This window comes from Micrasema longulum, unplaced genomic scaffold (genome assembly GCF_059751315.1).
Source record: "Micrasema longulum isolate JH-2025_06_02 unplaced genomic scaffold, ASM5975131v1 h1tg000818l, whole genome shotgun sequence".
Lineage (NCBI taxonomy): Eukaryota > Metazoa > Arthropoda > Insecta > Trichoptera > Brachycentridae > Micrasema > Micrasema longulum.
Window position 1 is genome coordinate 383,983 of NW_028278010.1, and position 23,530 is coordinate 407,512.

Genomic DNA, 23,530 nt, shown 5'->3' on the forward strand with positions numbered 1-23,530 from the left:
CCACTAGGCGAGGGAAGGTAATTATTATTATCTTTTTAAATAAATATCTTCAATAATATTCAAAAGTTTTCTTTAAAAGCGTGCTTTATTTCACAAGCACATTTCAAACGGCTGATATTTTTCTAAATCAAATAGAACCAGCCAGTAAAAGTGATGAATTCTGTCATAATGAAATAATCCATAGTTTCATCAGTTGTTGACCACTGAAGGGGTCTATTAATAAATACTGGCAGTCCACCGAAATGTCAATCCCCATTTCAAAATAAACACACATCCAATAAAGATCAGCAGTTGGATCGATACGCTGTGCATCACATAAACTTAGTAGGCTACTGATCAGATATTTCTTAACTAAGTTTTGTGCCAATTTTCAAAGGCTAGTGTACTTCTAAAACTATTGTAGGTTAAAGAAAGTTTTCCCACATCAAAATAAAGCTTAAAATAAAGAAAGTAATAATTAATCACCGCTTAATACTTGTGCATAATAAAATCTCCGTGGTGTAGAGTGAAATAAGTGATTTCCTGTTTCTAATAATAATGTCAGAAATCACAGAAACTGAAGAAGTAGATTCGTACCCACCGTGGAATTTCTCTTGGGTTATTCCCGCGGAATTAGCCGCCATGGCGTACCCGAGAAATAAGGAAAATTTACGCTATTTAGTGAACGAAGGAGTAAAACATCTCGTTACTCTGAGTCCAGAGAAGAAGCCTCCCATAATGGAGTGTACGGAGCTGAAATGGACAGAAATCGCAGTTGACGAGTTTGAGGCGCCATCTATCAAGAATATCAGAGATTTTATCGACATTTGCAAGAGATGTCGCATGAAAGGAGAGGTGAGTTAAATAATACTGAGTAATGTGGCATTAACCAAAAGTGCTGATGCACACAAATATAATGTCTGATAACAATATTAAAATTTCTTTCTTTATTTACATTCAAATCACATATGCAATGTCACTTCCGGAATATTTAAGGTTTTCCTTTCACCCCCTCTTTCCCCCTTCGCTTCATAGTATAGTGCAGATATATGGTTAATTTATACTTCTAAAAAATATGTGTTTATCAATATTTTGTTTTATAATGAAAATATAATATACTTACAATATGTTCATATACCACTGGTTTTCTCAAATTCAACAGTTTAGGTAGGTAGGAAGAAATTGCCTTAAGGCAATATGCCCGCCCTTATGCATATGTATGTAAACTATATATGTATATAAAGTGTTTAAATAAATTTTTAAAAAAAAGACAAATGCAGGACAGTCAAAAATACTATGGATGGACTAAAACACTACGATGACTTTATTCAATTCTTTTATCTGTTGTTTTTTGTTAAGTAAATAGTAATAAATTACTCAGTCAGAATCCAAAATATTACTACAACTGCCGACAATATGTTTTGTTATTGTTAACTAGCAATAATATTATTAATTTTAGTAAACTTTTTTATATTCCACTATTAAAAAAACAATTCGTGAAACGAAATTGAATTGGACGAATTGAAAAGCTTAAAAATTTAACATAAAAAAATACTTCGCAAATTATGAATATGTTACATTAGTTATGAATATGTCTTCTTCTTATCAGCTTGTTCTCTCTACTGCTGGATACAGCCCTCTTCCAAATTTTACCATTGTTCTGTCCCGGGCCATGTCCCATGAGTTCAACCACCCATGTCCCATGTCCACATGTCCCATGAGTTCAACTGTGTCATCAGTTCATCTCCTCTGTGGTCTTATCTCCTTCTTTTTATTTTCATAGGGTCTCCAATTCAGAATTCTAGAGGTCCACCAATCAACTTCTTGTCTCGCCACATGACCCGCCTCTGCCATTTTGTCTTCCCACTCTTTCTGCAATTACCGTCACCCATGTACGGCGTCTTATCTCCTCATTCCTTATTCGGTCTCTTAAGGAGATGCCCAACATTTGTCTTTCCATAGACCGCTGAGGTCGCTTGCTTGATTTTGTGAATACTTCTAACAGTGAAGGACATGGTTTCAAGACCGTATTGCAGAACACAAAAGTTGTAGACATTGGCCTTTAGTTTGTTTGGGATTTCCTGCAAAACGGAAGTGATTTAAATACTTTTCATCTATTTTTATGCCTTTATTATTCGAATTTAGCGTTTTGAAAACATCTCCTAAGGCTAATGTAAAAAGTTTTGGAGACAGTGTGTCAATAAGTCCAAAAACCGGCTGGAAGAACACAATAAATATTATAAAATATTGTAAAATCCAACTTTTTGCAGATGATGCACTAGTTTACATATCAGGAGATAATTATGATACAGTGATAAATGAAATTAATTACGATTTAGGAAATATATCAAAATGGTTAAAAGTGAATAAATTAAAATTAAATACATCAAAAACAAAATATATGAATATTGGGAAAAAAATAATACCCCAGGGTATTGTAATATTATTATTATATATATATGTATTGATAATTTGAATATAAATTCTGTGGACGAAATAAAGTATCTCGGGGTCTACTTGGATAGATATTTGAATTTCAAAACACATTCTCAATATGTAACAAAAAGAATTTTAAAAAAAATTCATTTATGGGAAGATTACGAAATGTAATAGATATAAAAAGTAGTATTCTTATATATAAAACAATAATATGTCCACACATAAATTACTGTTCTTCCACTCTTTTTTATGTAATGAAGGAGAAATTGAAAATATACAAATTCTTAAAAATAAGGCGATGAGGATTATACTAAAAAGAAATATCTATTCTAATGTAGAAATAATGCACAAAGAAATTGGCTTGCTCACAATGAAGCAGCAAATTAAATATAATGTAGCAATTTTTATGCATAAAATAATTAAGGGGATGAATAAAATAAAAACAATAATAAAAATTAACCAACAATGTCATACATATGAAACAAGGGGTAAAAAAAGATAAGATTACCAATGAGGAAAAAAACAGAATCTCAAAACTCATTGTACAAGGGATTGAAGCTGTACAATGAGTTACCTGAAGAAATAAAGGAAATAGAAAAAATCGAAATATTTGTAATTAATTTGAAAAAATATGTTATTGAGAAATTTTGATAAAAAAATTGTAATTTAATTAAAAGTTTATCTTAGTTCTTAAGATGTTATGAACTAACTCAAAAGAGCATAAATAAATAAATAGATTTATAACGTTTCCAACCTTTTTAACATATTTATAATTTGTTTGTTTAAAACACAGTTCATTAGAAGTACAACACGCTAGTGTAGTAATAATTAAGGTCTTTTATAAGTTCTCCTGAAAAGTTTATATTTTCAACATATGTGCATGGCATACTAATGTTTAATAACCTGTCTTAGTGCCCGTCGGTGAACCAAGTAAACATACAAATTTATAGTCCTTAAAATGTAACATGATTAGAATGACAGTTGTCGGAAAAAGTGACGACATAACTTTGTAGTAACGTCAAAGGAGTTATTTATATTGACACATGAAAAATCATTTGTATCTGGCGTGTTAATTTATTTTTTTAATACAATGCTTGAAACATTCAGCTTTAAAACTAAAATAAACCTAATTATTAAAGAAGTTCTTACAAGGTTACGTCATTTTGCAAAAACATTAGAGATGGGACAAATTGATCGAATAAAAAAATAATTCATTTGATGTTGTTTATAAAAAAAGTATAAATGTCTTATATTTTGGTGAATAATTGTGTTAAACACACTATAACAGGCTTGTTTTTGCGTTTTTTATATCAATTTTCGGAAACAGAGTTTCATGATTGCATGAAATAACTGATAAAATCGATTTGATCAGTGATCAGTAATTTCCCATCACTAATGAAATTAGTTTGACAGCTATCATTCTAATCAAGCTATATTTTAAGGACTATAGTTAGTGTTAGCAGGCACACTAGAATGATTTATATGAAAACGTATTGTTATCAAACAAAAATCACAGATTATTAAAGATTTTAATGGACTGTACAATAGTTTATGCACTGCCATCGATATTATGTAATTTGATATCGACTACAATATGCCGTACATAAAATTATTCATACTCATATTTTGATGGATTATAGGCTGTGGGCGTGCACTGTAGACAGGGCAGAGGCCGCACAGGTGTAATGCTCGCCTGTTACCTGATGGCCTTCCAGGATCTGGCTCCGGAGAGAGCCATCATCAACATCCGCCTGCTTCGCCCGGGGTCCTGCGAGACCGAGGAGCAGGAGAGAGCCGTCACCACCTACCACGACTGCCTCCGCGGCACGCTCAGCATGGACTGCGACCAAGTCGAGAGGTGCAAGAACGGAGACGTGGAAGCTCATGGTGAAGTTCCGGTTGCTTCTTAGTGGGATGCTTAAACCTTTTGTTACCGTTGTGTTTTTATAAATGTGAATAAAAATATTAGCATAAATATGCTGGCAATAAAAATAATAATATTTTATTGACATCTAGATTCCCACATTTCTTTCTCAAAGGACAATTTTAAAATATGCATATAATTACCATTGCTTCAGACACAAGAAGCAGGTTGTGATCCTGTGGCTAGTGTTGCGGACTCGGGGATCAGAGGTCAGACGTTCGAATCCCACTCCACCCCAACTTGATTTCCATTTTCTAAGACTGAGTTAATTACAACTCGTTGAAAATGACTAGCGAAATTGAAACATTTGAGTCAATTACAAGAATGTTAATATTACATATTTTTATTTCAAATTTTATTATAACCAGTTATTATTTTACATGTAACTTGTGATGAAATAACCGTGATTATGTCAAGAAACAATTGTGAAATAATAAAATAATTTTGGGGATTGCTAATTTTGCAATACTCAAATAGAGGTTGCCATGTTTGCAACAAACCCAATCATTTTAAAGGCAGATTCTCACAAATAAAGCCGTATTTTGAATTATAAACAATTGTAATTTTAATAAGTTTCAATTCATATTTAACTTTTTGAAGATTTTGGATTTGGCTGGGTTCGTAAGTCATCAAGTATTTATTTATATAATTTCTGTTGATTTTCTTAATAATTTAATTGTGAAATGAATAAACAAATTATATAAAAATCTTTATTTTTATTTAAAAATACAAGGTAAACATAAACAGTACCTTAGCATAAACCTTTTTTTACGTCTTTTAAACTCCTTCACAGAGGGCACAAACCATAGATGACAATCCCGCTAAGAGAATCTTTATCTAACTAAAGAATATATTAACTATACATCATATGGCCAGTTGAAAAACGCTGCTGAGGGCTAAAATAAGTGGAGGAGATGCGAGTGTTTGGTTTCCACCAGATTCCGATTCCAGGGGGCTATTGCAATAGAAAGATACGGAAGCCATGTCTTCACTGTGACGGTAAAGTTGAAGATAAATTCCAAGATACACTATCAATCCTTTATCTTCAAGTTTTGAGGTAAGTACATCGATAGCTATAGAGGGCACCCGTATGGTACAAATATCTACACACTAAGAGTAACAAAAATCATGTTTATAGTCCTTAAAATATAACTTGATCAGAATGACAGCTGTCGAACTAATTTCATTAGTGATGGGAAATTACTGATCACTGATCAAATCGATTTTATCAGTTATTTCATGCAATCGTGAAACTCTCTTTACGAAAATTGATATAAAAAACGCAAAAACAAGCCTATTTGTGTGTTTAACGCAATTATTCACCAAAATATAAGACATTTATACTTTTTTCATAAACAACATCAAATGAATTATTTTTGTATTCAATTAATTTACATTGATCAATTTGTCCCATCTCTAACATTTTTGCAAAATGATGTTACCTTCTAAGAACGTCGTTAATAATAAGGTTTGTTTTAGTTTTAATGCTGATTTTATACAATTATGTTGATTTATATATCACGCATTGTATTAAAAAAATTAATTAACATGCCAGATACGAATGATTGATTTGATTTACGAATGTCAATATAAATAACTCCTTTGACGTTACTACAAAGTTATGTCGTCACCTTTTCTGTCAAATGTCATTCTACTCAAGCTATATTTTAAGGACTATAGTTGAGCATTTTTTTATTTAATTGCGATTTACTTTAATTTAAAATCATTTTGAGGTGGCTACTTTTTATCATCTTTTTATCTAAGTAAATAAGTCTTTTTTTTTAATTGAACGCGGAGCAAAATTTTAAACATAAGACAGCACCGTCTAGCAGATAAGATTTGAAAGTTCGTGGTAGTTACAGCATGTGCGTCAGATCATTTGACAAATGCGCCGTAAGGTGCAATGCAATGGCAACACTTTGGAAGAAATGTTGCCACTATGAAAAATAAATTTTACCTTTTAATTTTTTTTCATCTTCCTGAAAGTACATATTGTCATGTCGGAAGAGCCGACTTTGTAATACCTCGGTAGATTCAGATAGTAGAAGAGTTAAGCATACCATCTCAATACATACCGATGAAGATAGTGTTTGTAATCGCACCCCTGGGATAGAAACTAGAAGAAAAGGCTTGACATAAATAGTACAGAGATGGAGAACATTTTTAAGGAAGGAATATGAAAGTCTACGCATTTACACGTCTTATGATCTGGCTGATATTAGCCTCTTGGCTGGTTTAAGAGGTCAATTTAAACACTGTGCAACATTTGAGCATCCAATTTTGTTCATTTTACATAAGCAGCATGAAGTGTCTTTAACTCAATATAACATAGGAAGTGAAAAATTATAATTAAAAAAACAAAATTGCAAAACTATAATATTAGTAATTTAAAATACATAAAAAAAGAACATAACATTTTAAACAGAGCAGTTCTAAAAATTATATTGTACGTAAAAAATTAAGTCAAACTCAACATATTTCTTAATTTCTTCCATGTGTTGAGATTTTTGTGAAACAAAATGTAATATACAGTCAAACTTGGTTTATAATGATCACGGAAATAGCGAGATCTCGGATATAATGAGGAAACATTAGTTGACATTTTAGTTTGCGGTTTTCTCTATACATTTATTCACTTTTATAACGAGCTTCTTCTCGGACTATTGTCGAAAGTTGAGCAAAAACTCTTCAATTGTTTAAAAACATAATTTTTGAAAAAAGAATCAAAGTAATAAAATCCAAATGGGGACTAACTTATTACCGATGCCGCTGGGCGTTGGGATCGATTTACGTTTATTATACTATGCAAGTGTTTAAGTACCTAATTGGTGTTTTGGCCGACAACATTGACAAAGAATCACACATGGTTGAAATTGCGTGTAAAAAGTCCAAGCTTTGTAAACTTAGTAAGCGCAGGCTCGGCACCTCATTACAATTTACAACTTCTTTTGTAGTTTATGAATGACATCCTTGTTTTGGGATTTTTACAATGTTTTTTTATTTTATGTTCTATGGTCGATGCATAATGAACATTACGAGTGGGTGATGTCAGACAAGTTAAAACCCAACCCTTGAATTGTAAAAATGACTACTAACACGTTGAAATGTTTCAATTTGCGAAAAAATGGCAATTATTTGTAAAATAGAATGTGGCGCGAAATATATTGAAGTGTGTAAAAAGTTTTCTCAATAGTGTCAACATTGTGAAAAAATACAAATGTTTATTTACCTGAATTTGAAATTTAGAAAGTAGTATGTTTGTAAGCATTTATTATAATTTTCAATAGTGACAATGTGCAATGTGCAATGGCGATTGGATTAAAAAAATATTTTTCTGGTATAACGAGCAAATTCAGTCAGTCCCGTCTTCCTCGTAATAACCAAGTTTTACTGTATTTTTTAAGGTTTTTTGAACTACAATATTTCATTGTCCCTGGATTGACATTTGAATCGTAAGACTGGTCACCTTACCTTCATGTAACGGATGATCGAACTATGCTGCATTTGGTTTATTAATGCAGCGACCTATGCACCAATGGGTGTGGAAAGGAGAATGATGATGATTAATCTCACCCATGAAGGTTTCAGCTCTTTTACCTTACAAAAATCAACGGATGGAAGAATTTAAGAAATATGGATCTTCAAACATAGAGTGGCAAATGTTACATTGTGTGTATCACATCACTGTATGTACATCACTTAACAGCCAAAGACAGGTCACAAATTATGTAAACGCCTAGACTTCCATATTCTCTTCTCAATAATGACGAAGAAGTATTTCTAGTGCTGATATTCTTATGTTAGCGTGTCAGCTGGTATAATGTTGCATCCGAGGTAACCCCGGCCACTCCAGGAGTGAGGGATGAGAGGTATTTGTATAACTTCCTGTTCTGGTCCTCGCAAGACCTTTAGATTTATCCTTTTGTCGATGGAGTGTTGAACCACCTCTGATAACTGCGTAAGCGCGCTAAAGTTAGACGCATTTATCGATCCGAATTCTAATATCTCATCGTCTACTTTGACGCCCTGAAAACAAAAAATAATATGATAAATCGCTTTTAATTCTTAAAAGACTAAAACATTCAAGTTTGTAAGTGAAAATTCTTGATGGAAGTTTGTTGTAATTTATTATAGAAATAAAAGACGAGAATCCACAAATTTGGAAAAACCAGTGACCGGTTTCATAGTTTTTGTGACATTATCGAGACTGGTATCTTTATTATAAAATTCAATGCATTCATATAAAACAGTAAGAATTCAAAATTCTGACACATTTATATTTTTTTTTTAAAATAGTTTCGTTATTTTGTTAACGTTCCAAAGTTAAAAGGTCGGGAAAATTACAATGATTGATGTTTCGCATTGAAAAACGTTCTAGTGGTCGAAGATTTGGCTTTCGCCATTGAGAGAAAGTTGAATATTTCGTCTACCCCAAAAGAAAACGTAGAAGATTCTAAAGTGAAGACGAAAATAATTTTGACAATAGACGCATCGCTGTACGTACACATAAAGCACGCGGCAACCGTGTACGAATCATGGATTGAACTTAAAAACATATTTGATGATTCGGGGTATGCAAGAAAAATTAGCTCATTGTAAAATTTAATAAACATACGTCTTGATAACAGTGACTCAATACTCAGTATGTAACCAACATTATAGAGACGGGACAGAGACTGCAGGGAACGGGATTTGAGATTACTGAGGAGTGGATCGGCGCATTAATGTTAGCAGGGCAGCCTGAAAAATATTCGCCGATAATTTTGGCCATTGAACACTCGGGGATCGAAATCGGTGCTGACGTCATCAAAACAAAATATCTAGAAATAATAGTAATTTTAATTAATGTGTATTCCCCGTTGCAATATCTTTGCTCATTATTTTTTAATCCTTTTCAGACATCGTAATTGACCGTCATTAGCCTCACTGGGGAGTAAAGAATGGGACAGTAAAGAACCTGAACTACAAAAAGAACATATTATATAAACAATATTTAAGCTCGTTAAAATATTATATCAACTCATTAGTTACCTCGAAACACTAAATTAAAAGGTCCTTCATACAAAAATAACTCAAATAAAATTACTATTTTATAAATGTTAGTAAAAGTTTGCATACGCTGCCCTGCTTCGCCAAAGAGCCTGGAGCCTATGGGAACGCCTAAAAAAATCTAATAACGAAATTCTCCAAGCCACTGCAGAGTGGATCCAATCACCGTTGTTCAAGCGATGGCGCGATATGTTAAGACCACCATAAGTGCTGCAATATAAAATTTTATTTTATGTTTATATTTATGTTTATTGTTATATTTATGTTTATTGTTATATTTATGTTTATTGTTATATTTTTGTTTATATTTATATTTATGTTCATGTTTATATGTTCATATGGTAGAATTGGCTCTGCACTTTATAGCCATTTTACTGGAATAAAAATTTAAATAAAAAAATAAAATATAAAAACTTACCGACTTTTCTATGTCTACCGGTTTCGAGACGTACCAGTCTCTTGATTAGGAACACTAATTACACTAACCCGCAAATCTCACTATACACCTTCACCACAGTTTAAAACCAACAGTCTCAACAAAGGGGAGGGGAGGAAGGGAGGAGTATGAATTTACTAGGTACAGGGTGACCATTATAATGGCGCATTGTATAATGGGCTATATATATTTATTTTTTTTAAAAGGAATAACCCGCTTAGCTTCTATTTTTAGCCTTGTCAGCAGGTTAGATAGAGGGAATATGGAAGGAGGTAATGAAAAATACACCACAACACCCAGACCAATTGAGAAAAAAAACATTCTTGGATTTTTTTCTTGCAACTGGCGGGAATCGAACCCGCGAGGCCAGTTTCACAGTTGGACGTCTAACCAACTAATTTGATTATTGATTAAACGGACATTATTTTTCAATTGCTTTGTTGTTGTCTTCTAATAGTGCGGGTCCTATCGGCACGTTGGTTTTATATTTTCTAAGGTAAGTATTTTACAAGGAAATGCGTCTATTGTACATCGATGATTTATGCTAACCGCGTCTTCAGCTGGGGATCCAGTACTGACAAAGTTGATCTTGGCAATGACTCTCGGGGGAGCGAATTGCAGAGTGGCAATGGAAGAGATGACGGATTCCTCAGAACCGTGGCCGTTGGTGGTCACCGGATGTCTCTCACTGGGCCCCGCCTGACTGTTGTCACTAGAGGAGGTATCCATGGCAACCTATAACAGACAAAAGTCATAACTTAATCCACACAATTTGATTTATGTGTTTTGAAAAATATTCAAAAAATAATGTGGATCATACCTGTTCATTTGAGTGTAAGGCGTGCAGTCCTTTCTCTATTTGTTTCATTAGTGCCTTATGGTCATTCTGCAGGCCTGAAATGTTTATATGTTAGAGTATTAGAAGCAAACTTAGAAATCTCAATTTTTTAAAAAAAAAATTTTTATTGAATATTTTTTTTTTTACAAAATACATTTTTGAAATACAAAATAGGTAAATATACAGAACATATTATATATAACGTTTCTACCTCTCTAATAAAGTAGATACTTGTGTTTAGAGAGGGAGTTCGTTTCACATTTTATTTTTTTTTATAAACAAAGTAAATTAAAATTAAAAATAAACAAGGTAAATAAAAAATAAAAAATAAACATTCTTTGGTATGGAGTCTAGGAGGGGGTGAGTCTTAAATGTTTTTTAATTTTAGTTTTAAAAGTTTGATAATTTTTTATAGATTTGAAGTTTTCCGGAAGTTTATTAAAGTTTTTTTTACCTATGTACGTATAATGGTTTAACGCTGCTGTTGTTTTACATCTGTGCAAAATTAAATTATTAGAAAATCTAGAGTTACTTGAATTTTGCACTTCAATTGTTCTTTCTTTAAAAGATAGAGGCTTTATTAAAAATTTCTTCAATTGTTGGTATATTAAGTTCTTCGAATACTAGTTTTGATGGGTAAGTTCTGGGCTTTTTAAGAATTATTTTTGCAATCTTTTTTTGAATAATAGAGAGTGATTTTAAGTTTGTCATATAAGCTCCTCCCCAGCCTATAATTCCATACTGCAGAATTGACGAGTTACTGAGATATTTGTGAAAAACTTATAACTTTTTTTATAAAATATATACCATTTTTAAAAAAAAGCCTTCATAATAAAAAGACTTTAAAAAAAAAAGTGCAAACGGAAAAATATATACTTCATCTGGTCGGGGACAGAATAAATTTAAAAGATTAACCTTTCCAAGCCTAAAGGAGAAAAAAAGGCGTTCTAGGAATACTCAAGCTAAAATGCTGCAAATATGACATTAAAAAAGGCACTATGATTGTCATGGTAATGTTAATAAAACTGTACCCATAGAATTAAGAATAGTCCGGAAACCGCATACGAACATCAAACAGAAGACGACTAAACTACTACTCTACTATAAATGAGTAGTTTTACGTTTTGACCCATTAGTTTCTTTGTAGACATCGCTCAGTACGCAACTCCTGATTTGAATTCAACTATGCCGTGTTGTGTTCTTTTAAAGTGTAGAAATACTTGCTAGGATCTTAAAGAAACAGGATGGGATCACATTTCACGTGTAATTAGCAAATGAATGTGTAAGTAGCAAATACATTACTTAAAAATTGAATTATTTTTCCATCTGTCAGATTGTCGAAGAAATCAAATTGGACATTTTGTTAAAATTGCCAGGGTAGCAAATTTTTTTACCCTACTTTGCTCATCTAATGAAAATCGGACCTCGTATTAAACAACTCTGTAGTGAACATTTGACCGACATTATCTTTAAAACATCAAATATTATTTAAACATGATATAAAAATATCCGTTTTATGTAAAATAAAATTTGTTTTATATTTTAAGTTCAAAGTTCATTAATTCAATTACTCTTATTAAATGACCCTTTACTTATTGACTCTGTTGTGTCGATCAATATTTCCATGTGCACAATAAAATTTTAGAGAAATCAACAGATTGCTTTTTTACCTTACATTTGTGTTATGACTATATTTTTTCCCATCGTGCAACAATACGCGGCGACATCGCGAATGCGCGCGGCAAAAGTGGGGCATAGTGGGGGGATTTTTTGACACAGTCCGATGTATTCAAATATGATTCTACGCTCCTTCTGGACTAATCTTAATTCTATGACTGTATCATAATATTTCTAGTTTTCTGAGAAATTAATAATTTTTTTCATGTTACATGGCATCGCGCTAATCTCATAGTGATGCCTTGAAGAGATCTTATGTCGCGCCACTCGTTAGCGGGGAGTTAGGGAGGGGAGTGCATGTAAAATGTAAAGCACCAAACCAAGTGTTTGTGGTTTTGGCAGGAAATTTGCACCCAAATAGCAAAAAGCACATGCGTAAACTGACTAATATATCAAAGATCATTAATCTGTAAAGAGATGAATTGTGATGTTTGATGAAAGAATTTGGCAGAAAAATATTTTAATAATTTTAATACCTTCTTAACATTATGGGACAGGATTATGCAAAAATGAAATCAATAATAGTCAATTAACAAAAAAGTTATGGAAAAAATATGCTACCTGGGGGACCCTGGGCCCCCAGGCCCGGAAATGTCAAATAAAACTTACATATAATCCTATGCCTTGCGTGTCGCACTTGGTAGACATCTATATCATTTCTGGGGAAGCCATCAACATCAACTAATGTATCTTCCATATTAACGCGATTCTAAAAACAAACATATTATTTTTAGTACCCATCATTATTGATGAAATATTTAGCATTCATCATCCCCCTTTCCGCACCCAGGGATTTATAGGAGACTGCATTGAAAAAACCAAATGTAGCGCAGTTCGGTCATCTGTTACATGAAGGTAAGGTGAGCAATGCCTTACGCATCAGGAGTCCGTTAAGAAACAATGAAATATTTCAGTTTAAAAAAACATTAAAATCAATGTTTCACATCCGCTCTGCCAGGAATCGAACCCAGGACCTTCATAATCGTAGAATGCATACACCGCTACACAACGAGGTGGACTTATCTCGACTAGATTGCCATATTTAGGATTTTTATCTGAGCAGCCATCGAGTCGAACACTCGTCTGGCTCCATTTCGCACACATAACTGTATTTTTCATCCACCTGGACACAGTAACCAGCTATAGTAATAATAAATAAAAGACAGTACAGTTTTAACATAAAAGATTAAAAAAATATGAAAATAAACAAACCCTTTCCAGTACAAATCCAAGCTCGGATATTTCCGTTTCAATCTTCTGTTTCTCATCCATCAGCTTTAAAACTTGATCTCTCATATTGCCATCCATGTTTGCTACGACCATAATCTTTCAGTTGTTCTGTAACTGTAATAGTAAGAAAATATTCCTGTATAATAATAACAAATGTCCACTTCTCAACTTCAAAACATCACTTTTGCGACTTTTTGACAGTCATTTTCCAAATTGCTAGTGTAAAATATCAAATATCCGTTTTATTGCCATTAGAAATTTTGTTTTATTCTTCTTCTTCTTCTATGCCATAGACCGACGTGGTATGTTCTCAGAGGGATTCTTCCTTCTGTGAGGTGAATTCTCAGTGGTGCTATTCTAAACCGCTCTCGCGGCACGAGAAAACAGATTTTCTCGTGTATTTTGTATGTAAATATACGAGATTACCACCCCATTTCTGATATTTCTAATCCAATTATAGCGCGTTTTTACGTACTAAATACGTGTTAAACGACGCTGTAAATGCGGTCGGAATACCAACCCAGCTGTTCTATCATTCCATTTTACAATAAACCCATAATTAACAAAAAAAATATCTTGTAAAAAACGCATATTCTGATAGCGTGTTATAAAATACAATAACTAGATACTATGCACAAAATTAAAATGAATATAAATCTTTCATGCATTTTTTTTATATGTAGTGTAACTATCCGATTCGCCTGCATGGTTGAAAATCTGTGATTTTCGTTTGTTCAAATTACTCGTACAAGGTGTCAACAGAGGTGCTTAAAAACATTAAAATTCTTTTGATATCAACTTTCATGACTCGGTTTACGATGCATTGGTGTCATGTCGAAAATTCATACTTCGCGACGTTGATTTGGTTCGATTCAGACAATATTTATTTGATTCCATCAGGGCCGGCAACAGAGGGAGCAAATGCCCAGGGGCCTGGGCCCGAACCAAGAAATATTGTTTTTTTAAATTTGTTTAACTTATTTATTCATTGAATTTGCATACAAATTACTATTAAAATAATAATGAAAATAGAAAAAACAGGGCCCTAGAAACTTTTTTGAATAAGTTTTAAATCTCGCGTTACGACAGTGAATTTATGCGTAGAAGAAGTTCAGCCCTACAGAAAATTGGATATAAAAAATGCATTCTTGCGCGTGGTAAAAATAAAAGCATTAAATTTTAGGGCAAAGTTTCTTGAAAATGTATGAAATAAATAATAACAATTATTTTAATAAAAACGAACTACTTTGCAGGACGCCATAGTTCTTTCGAATCAACCAATGATGAGAGAGTTGTAAAAGGTTTCCGGTTTACGGTAAGTCAACTGACGAATCAGCAGAACTCTTTGAGAAGAAGGGGAAGTGAACTTGAGACGACACACACGCCTATTTAAAAAAAAAATTATAAACGATTGAAATCTCTCACAAAAAAATTCTCAATAAATATTGCAAATTAAGGGGGTAGAGGGGCCCGTAACCCTTGTTACGCAGGGGCCCAAGAATCCTCTCACCGGGCCTGGATTCAGTTCTGTATTGGATTATAAAAATAAGTGAGAGCTGAGTTTGCTTCGATTCTCGAAGAGTGATTGCAAGTTCAAAGAGTATTGTTTTTAATCGGCGATTTACAATCTGTGTTTTTGTTTTTGCTTAAAATGAGCAATAATTTTAATTTTATTAACATAGTATAGCTTAATCTCTTAAAAGTGATTTATGCTTTTATTATTATCCGTTTTTATTCCGAGTACTTCTACAATAAATTGCACGGCAGTCTTCCAATGGTTGAGAGAAATGTGAAGAGGGGCAGTTTATATTTTCTTTTGTATTCTTGAGACATCTGAAGCACTAAGAATTGCTTGTTTGCCATGTTTTTTTGTAATTGAACTAATAAATAATAAATATTTGTAGATCTCTTACATATTCAGCGGGTACATAAAATGTTTTATCTTAAATACTAAAGAGTTTTTTCAGTAAATATAATAAATCAACCAAAAGTTTTTTTACTAATATAAAGCAACGGTAAAAATATAAAAAACTAAAAATTGAAAATATTTTAATGTTCGTTACGCAAAACGCTACATGGCTGTCTTGCAAATCTCATAAAAAAATAAGCTAAGCATTTTAAAACACTGTTCCCGAAAAAAAAACGCTGTCAAAAACGTTATCATAATCAATTGTTAAATAAATTGTCACGTGCCAAATTATAATTTAAGTTTACTTCAATATTTTATATTGTGAAAAAACACAATAGTTTTGATAATTTCTTTTCGTGTTCCCAACCATGTCACCAGAAGTCAAAATCTAATATTTACAAAATCGTCTAAGAGAAACCTTTGTTTGTATGCTCTTATGTCCAGAATGTATAGATAAGTCAATTCGTCACACAACTTGGAATTCTTTGGGATAGATCTTCCAGCTTTTTGTAAATTTCATCACCATTAAAACAGTGTGGGATGAAAATGGATTGGTATGGTTTGGCTCGAAGTCTTATATGTCTATCATTTTTATGAATCATATTGTATACCATTATTGTATTGCCCTTGTTTGTTTTTGCTACATAGTTTTATGTTTTTTTTGTCCAGTTTCTTGCATATACCTATGTTTCTTCATGTAACTGTCGTAATTGGCATAAAAAAGTAATTTATTAAATGCTGTTTTCTTTTTCATACCTTTACTTTGTCTTTCCGATAAAATTTATTTTATTATATTTACAACGCATAAAAACGTTTACATACATGATTTTTAAAATTCCATAAGAGATAAGTAGGTACCTACTTGGAAAAATTAAAATATCTAGTGACAAAAACATTTGCATTCTGGTAGCACCGCGAACGGTTCATTCAAACTTCAAACAAGAAATTCAAATTATTTCAGTTTGTTTCGATCGCGTATTTTTATCAGTGCGGAACACGCTTCGCAGTTTGATTTTTAAATTTTGACGTTTTATTTCGTGTGAATATAAACTTAAGAGAGTGACTATTTGCTGTTACACAAGTATACATTATTTTAGCGATGGATAACATAGATCCCTTCACTCAGGTACACAGGAGTCTTTGTTTTCCAAATCCGAATATTCGGTCCATCATGTTGACATTTGCATTGCAACGGTTTTGACACATTACCCTTCATAGTTTGAAGTTTGAAAGTTTCTCGGGATGATATGATTTTTGTTAATTTGATTATATTTACGTTTCAGCGTATGTTAGAACGGGCGAGACTACGAAAAGAAAAGTTGGAGGCCAAACTGCCGCCGTCAGAGAGACCCGCCCCGAGGGAGAGGAAACCGCTGTCGGAAAGTAATCATACGGCTCCCGCGTCCCGTATATTTTCTCCTCCGAAGGCGGCTGCCGAAGAGACGGATTCTCCAGCGAAAACGACGGTTTTGGGAAGAAAGTTGACCATTAATTCGCCACAGAAGGCAAAGACCACTAGAACTGTAACAAACGATACGGATTCTGGCGTTGCAGTGGAAATCAATATAGTTCATCAAAATAACGTGCAAGTTGATGTTCAGGTAGAGGAAAGAGAGATGACCCTCTGCCAGTATCTTAAAGAAAAGGAATGTGCCAAAATGAGTGATAAATCATCTAAAAATGGAGGCAATAGTTGTGGTATGTTTATTTTTCGTACATAAAAAAGCGTGTGTAAATTCTTACTGTTGTCATCATCAAACCTCATTCTGCATCTGGTGGTGCATACGGAACTGCATTGTAAAAGTACATGCTGTGTATTTCGATTATGTGTTACAGGAGGTGAGGTGATCGGCCTTACGCTTCAGGTGCCAGGAATCGAACCTGGGACCTCAAGCATGGTACAGACTTGTATCTACTCAGTTTTCTTATCTATAATTTTTACCTGAGAGCAGCCATCGAGTCGAATGCACCCGTCCTGGATTCGGGTTCTATTAACATTGTTCGCGCCACATTCTACTTTACAAATAATTGCCACTTTATCTCAAATTGAAACACTTTTACTTGTTAGTCGTGATGTTTATAATTCAAGGGTTAGGTTTTAACTTATCTGATATCACCCACTCTTAATGTTCATTACGCATTGACAATGGAACATAAAAAAAAAGAAAAATATTGTGAAAACCTCCAAAACAAAAATATCATTCATAAACCACAAACGAAGTTGTAAATTGTAATGAGGTGCCGAGCCAGTATTAGCTGAGTTCACAAAGCTTGGATTTTTTACATTGGGTGTACTAAGACGCTAATGCCCAGCGGCATCCGTCCTAAGTTAGCCGCCTGTTAAGATTTTACATTGGGTGTACTAAGACGCTAATGCCCAGCGGCATCCGTCCTAAGTTAGCCGCCTGTTAAGATTTTACATTGGGTGTACTAAGACGCTAATGCCCAGCGGCATCCGTCCTAAGTTAGCCGCCTGTTAAGATTTTATTACTTTAGTTCTTATTTCAAAAATTATGTTTTTAAATGACTGAAGAATTTTCGCTCAACCCTTGACAGCATTTTTACTCTATGTCTGAGAAATAACTTGTTATGAAAGTGGAAAAATGTGGAAATCTGTAAACTAAAATGCCAACAACACGGAGGCGGCCTCCGTGGTGTAGTGGCCAAGACGCTTGACTCACGCACGGAAGGTTCCGGGTTCGATTCCCGGTGAGAACCCAAAAATTAAAATGTGATTTTTCTTAAGCCTGGGTATTCTGCGATGTAATTCACCACTGTAATTGGGCCTCCTGGCCTGCTGTGGTGCTAAAATAAAATAAATAAAACAAATGTTTCCTCATTACATCCGAGATCTCGCTTTTTATGTGATCGTTATAACCAAGTTCGATTATATTTTATTAAAATTCACCGCTTAATGCGTTTATTGTCAATTTTTTCTCATTGGATCCACTCAGCGGCTCTTTGTTCTCATAGGATCCGCATATATCACGACTTTCTTATTTTTTTGAATTTTAATTTCAGATTGGACTGTAGTTGATGGTTTGAAATCAGTCCTATTTAACTAACGAACCGGTACACTTTTGTTGCTGACTTTTTTATAGGGACACCATATCTCCTACCATATCGATCGTGCTCCGAAGGCTTCAAACCGCAGTTTCGGAAAAAGTGGTTTTATTATTTTAAATGTGTTTTAAACCAATGTGTAGGTCTTGTACACATTCTAGGAAAAGGAATTGATGTGAAAACGTCTATTGACTTGAATCCTTTTGCCAGAATGTCAATGTCAATCGCATAAATCACATTGAATCAGTCCAACATCGCTTGCTTCGAAAAATAGCGTGGATGCTTGGACTAGATGGAGGTAATTATTCTTCTGCTGAAATAGAGTCGATGTTAAATATTTCTAGTCTACAAAAACGTAGAACTAATATTGACTCCATATATATGTTCGGCATACTAAATGGTAAAATCGACGTTCCATCATTACTGGGACAAGTAAAATTCAATATTCCGACTCGTAGATTGAGAAACAATGAAGTACTGTTCATCGGTCACCATAGAACAAACTATGGCCTTAATTCTCCAATGGGTCCGTCTTTGTCGTATTGTTAACTTAAGACAAGATTTGGACTTTTTTGGTTTAAGTCTACAACGATTTAAACGAGCAATAAATAAATATTCCAGATCTTGTCTTGATGTCCCTTATGTTTGTCAATGCTTCTTTTCTTTTTTTTAATGTTTTAATCTGTTCTTTTATTGTAATATTTAAACCCTATAAATTGTATACATGGACAATGTCTGTTAATAAATAAATAAATATAATGTGTATAGACTTATGTAATCAATTTATTTTAGATAGTTGTACAAATAAAATTTGAACACCTAGTTATACCTTAACTAACAAACAATATATTTACAAAAATAATTTCAAAAACAAATCGTTGTTATAAAATCCAGACACTTAACTATGTAATTGGTTGAAAATTTATTTGAATGAATGAAATAGCTTGTTCTGGAATTGCAGTTTGAAGCCTTTGACCTGAACACGGTTGATTAAATGAGGAACTTCAGCCCTATGGGAAATTGGATACAAAAAATGTTTTCTTATGGCGGTAAAAATTAGAGCATTAAATTGTAAGGCAAAGTTTCTTGAAAATGTATTTAAAAAAAGGAACTAATTTGATCAACGCCTCTAGTTCATATCAACCAATGATAAGAAAGCTGTGAAATATTTCCGGTTTACGAACCGATTGGCAGAACTGAACGAGAATAAGTGGAACAGAACTTGAGACGTCACGTGCGGAGTAACTTCACAAATAAAAAACCTTGAAAAATCACGTCACTGCTAATACGATACATAAAAATTTAAAAAAAAATTTTGGCTGAGTTCTATTGACAAATGAAAAAATATCACTGAACTTCCTCATTACTTCAGCTTCACGTAGGCTATAGCCGTCACCATCGCAAACATGTTAATAACTAATATATTATTTTGTTTCAGAATCTGCAGGGAGTTATTATACGGCCAATAGTTACAGCTCTTCCGATGGCAGTCGCAAGGCAGATATCTCCGACGAAGGAAAAAGTAAACTCAAAAGACTCGGAAAACTCTATTCTGGTAATTAAGTTTCTTAAATCTTCAGTGCATTTGCCTACCATGCGCGAGGTCTCATGGTTGACACGAAATATTTATTTAAAATGGTGTTTTTACACTGGAACATTTCTTCATGCAACAAAAAATGAATGATCAAGATACGCTGCGATCGGTGTACCAATGCAGTGCCTTATGAACCAGTAGGTGCGGAAAGAGAGTGATGATTTATGTTCATTTTAGTGAGTTTCTTGTACATGTGTTTCTTCACATAACTGTTGGCTTAGGCCGTATATGTATATGTAGGATTTAGATTGTTAATGGTTGTTGGAATTCCTATCCCAGTTGGAGATTGACAGAAGACACTAGGTTAATGAATAATGATTTGAATTATGTCGCGTGAGTGTTACGGCGATGAGGTGTTGAACTCGTTGTGCTTGAACTACATGCTTGAACTGAGTGACTGCGTTGAGCTGACTTGTTGGGCTGACTGGGCGTTACCACGCCTGTGGTCTCTTTATAGTCCACATTCCTTTATTCATCATGTCTTCATGGGTGAATGTACTTCAGACTGTTGATCTTATGTAGGCGGACGTTTTATGCACAATACTGTTAGTCTCGCAGAATATGTTGTATCGCATTCAATATAAAATGATGACTCGCTCCATCGGTCGTCGATCTATATTTCAGGTGAAATCATGCACGTGTGTGTATCATCGATCAATGTACTACGAACCCTACATATATAATAAATAATTAAATAACTTTTCTAATGATGACATTTGTTTTTACAGATGATGGCTCTCCTTCCTCCCCTATCAACGGTCGTACCGAGTTAAACTTTACCTCTGAGGTAAGTCGACCGACACCATCGAAGAAAGTGGTCACCATTGCTCCATCGGAAACGAGCAGTAGCGATACAGATGAGCCTCGTAGAAATTTGAGAACCCGACACGCCACAAGCCGATTTGCCGCGCTGGCCAGTCATATCAATAACTTCGAAGATGACACGAGGCATTTCAATTTTGTAAGTTTTCAATTCAATTAATTAATTTAAATAGAACACATACATTACAAACATACATTCATTACGTACATATTATAAAAAAAGAAGAAAATACATAAAAGAGACTCGTGTCAAAGTAGTAGGAGAATCCTGCTCCAGGAAACCCCTTCGGATACATGGAGCAGATCAATATCCAGAGCGATGTTGTTCAGCATAGCTGTAGCCCTTCCAACAGGCATAACCATCGACAGGTTGATCCTGTATATCGGAATATGAAACAATCTATGCTGACTCTGTCTTAGGTAATTATCAGGAATAAACAAACCAATGCTCATCATAATCTCAGGGTTATCGACCATACCATGCAACAATCGATAAAAATGTGTATTCAAATACACATTCCTTCCAGTCTCTAAACTGTTGTAGCCAAACATACCCTGGAGAAACTCGGTCGGGTAGAGAAGTGGAAAAACAGGAATGAAAGTAGGCTAAATGCTTTCAAAATGCGATCTCTCAGGCGAATTTGTGGTAAAACTATGTACGATAGATGCATAAATGTCGAGATCTGTACATTATGTAAGGCTGAGGTAGGCATTATCAACAAATCAAGAAAAAAGCTCTGCGCTGGTTTGGACATGCAGACTGAATGGACAGCGAAAAAACTGCTAAAAATATGCAGTAAACAATGCGAATGTTGATGGATGCAGGAATTGAAGAAGACCGAGAAAGGCATGGCATGACCAAATTCAACAAATACTTGAAGATGGACATGTCAAAAGTCAGAATAATCTTGCGCACATGCATGAGAAGATGCATGAATGTAAAGAATGCAAGATCTGTATGCTAAGATAGAGTGATCTGGCATTCTTTCCTCTTTGCCTACCCTTACGGGGAAACGGCGTGATGGTTTGTTGTTGTTATATTACTTTAATGTTTTGTTTCATTTTGTCCTCAGAGTTCGAAAGATAAACATACGTCATCTGCCTCATCTGTGGCATCGTCGAGAGCTTCTTCAGTGGCTGCACCCAAACCGCCAACTGTTACATCTGCTAAGCACAGTCCGGCATCGACGTCCATGGCGAACAACAGAAGCCCAAAATCGACGCTTCTGTCTAAAAACAGAAGTCCTAAAACCACCTCTCCCATCCCTCGACCGGAGACTAAGAGAGATAGTCCCAGAGTCACAAGACTCTCGAGCGGTAGTTCCAAAACCCCCTCTAAACCATCGCCCAAGGCTCCGTCTCCGAGAACATCTATCGTCAATAGTAAAACGTATAAGAAGAATGATGCTTGCGAGCATAAGAAAGGTTTTCAAGTGCAAATAGTTGGAACCAGTCCTAAGAGGAATGCGGCTTACTCTGCGGGGGGTACCACTTCTAATAGTAAATGGGACAAAACTATTTTGGCAGACCTGGTAAGTACTGATTTTGATTTAGCCCAGATTAGATTAAAACATTTTAAACAAAATATTATCAGTTTTATTTTTTTTAATAGTAAACTTTCATTTTTATTTTTCAGTAACATTGACTTGTATATTTTACATTGTTTGAACCCACAAATTAAAATAATACGCTAGTTTAAAACGCAACTGTTTTTATAATAGTTTTTTATATTCTGTTTTAACAATACACTATTTATGCCTTGATAATGGAATAGTAATGTGAATAAATAATAATTCATTTAATTAAATTCAATCACTTTGTTTTTAACGACTTTTTATTTATTTAATTACCAACTGGTTTCGGAGTTACGCATACTCATTTATCAAGGTATAATTGAGAATTATACCTTGAAACAACAATTCTTTTCTGGGCCTTTTTTGCATGTCAATTATATTGTACATATTTGTATGTCCATTAATGATTTTCAGGTTTTCATTTTTCTTACATGTGCTAATCAATTTTTGTTTTTTTTTTTTTCGTGAATTTTAGTTTGTTTATACTCAATGTGCAATAATAACATTTTTTATTACGCACATCAAAGCTACACTTTTTCTTGATTTTTTATTTTATGGTACAAACTTGAATAAAACTGATTTGACTATTGTTGTTTTACTTGCTTTTATTTATACTGTCCGATGTTTAAAATATTTTTTTCTCTAGATACCTTGGCCATTGTGTGAAAAAATAATTTGCGTCTAATGAAATATTAAACACGTCCTTGTAAAAATTCTAATATCTCCTTATATCTAATTTATTTTCTTCATCCATTGATTTGTGGTACGAAAATGTCAATAAAAAGAGACAGAGTCTGATCTATCATAGGTTCAGTTGGCACAAAGAACTGGGCACTTGCTAACAAGGAAAGGAAGAATAATATGCTCGTAATAAACGTGTATATTTCTGTCCCTTTTCAATAAGTGACGGGTGCTAGATCCCTTTAGACCCGGCGCTGAAACATGTCTGCCAATTTTTTTCATATCATTTTGCTACCCTAGTTCTTGTGTGTTCAA

The 23,530-nt window shown here is 33.8% G+C and overlaps 3 protein-coding genes across 3 annotated transcripts; 2 read left to right on the forward strand and 1 right to left on the reverse strand.

Moving 5' to 3' along the window:
* The first annotated feature begins 202 nt into the window (after positions 1-202).
* On the forward strand, positions 203-5,049 carry LOC148278868 (dual specificity protein phosphatase 23-like). The gene is made up of 2 exons (XM_088230785.1): positions 203-834; positions 4,059-5,049. The coding sequence occupies exons 1-2, from the start codon at positions 538-540 to the stop codon at positions 4,326-4,328; spliced, it is 567 nt and encodes a 188-aa protein (XP_088086911.1). The 5' UTR covers positions 203-537; the 3' UTR covers positions 4,329-5,049.
* Positions 5,042-13,799, reverse strand: LOC148278869 (26S proteasome non-ATPase regulatory subunit 9-like). The gene is made up of 5 exons (XM_088230784.1): positions 13,555-13,799; positions 12,952-13,051; positions 10,648-10,721; positions 10,377-10,562; positions 5,042-8,368 (listed from the first exon to the last, which is right to left on the reverse strand). Exons 1-5 carry the CDS (start codon positions 13,663-13,665, stop codon positions 8,138-8,140), a joined length of 702 nt encoding a protein of 233 aa, XP_088086910.1. The 5' UTR covers positions 13,666-13,799; the 3' UTR covers positions 5,042-8,137.
* A 1,915-nt stretch (positions 13,800-15,714) lies between these two features.
* On the forward strand, positions 15,715-22,492 carry LOC148278870 (uncharacterized; the record flags this gene model as incomplete). Its single annotated transcript, XM_088230793.1, has 5 exons — positions 15,715-16,607; positions 16,765-17,179; positions 19,983-20,099; positions 20,867-21,099; positions 22,034-22,492. Coding segments are annotated over exons 1-5 (1,251 nt in total), but the record flags the coding sequence as incomplete, so codon positions are not given.
* Between the last annotated feature and the right edge of the window lie 1,038 nt (positions 22,493-23,530).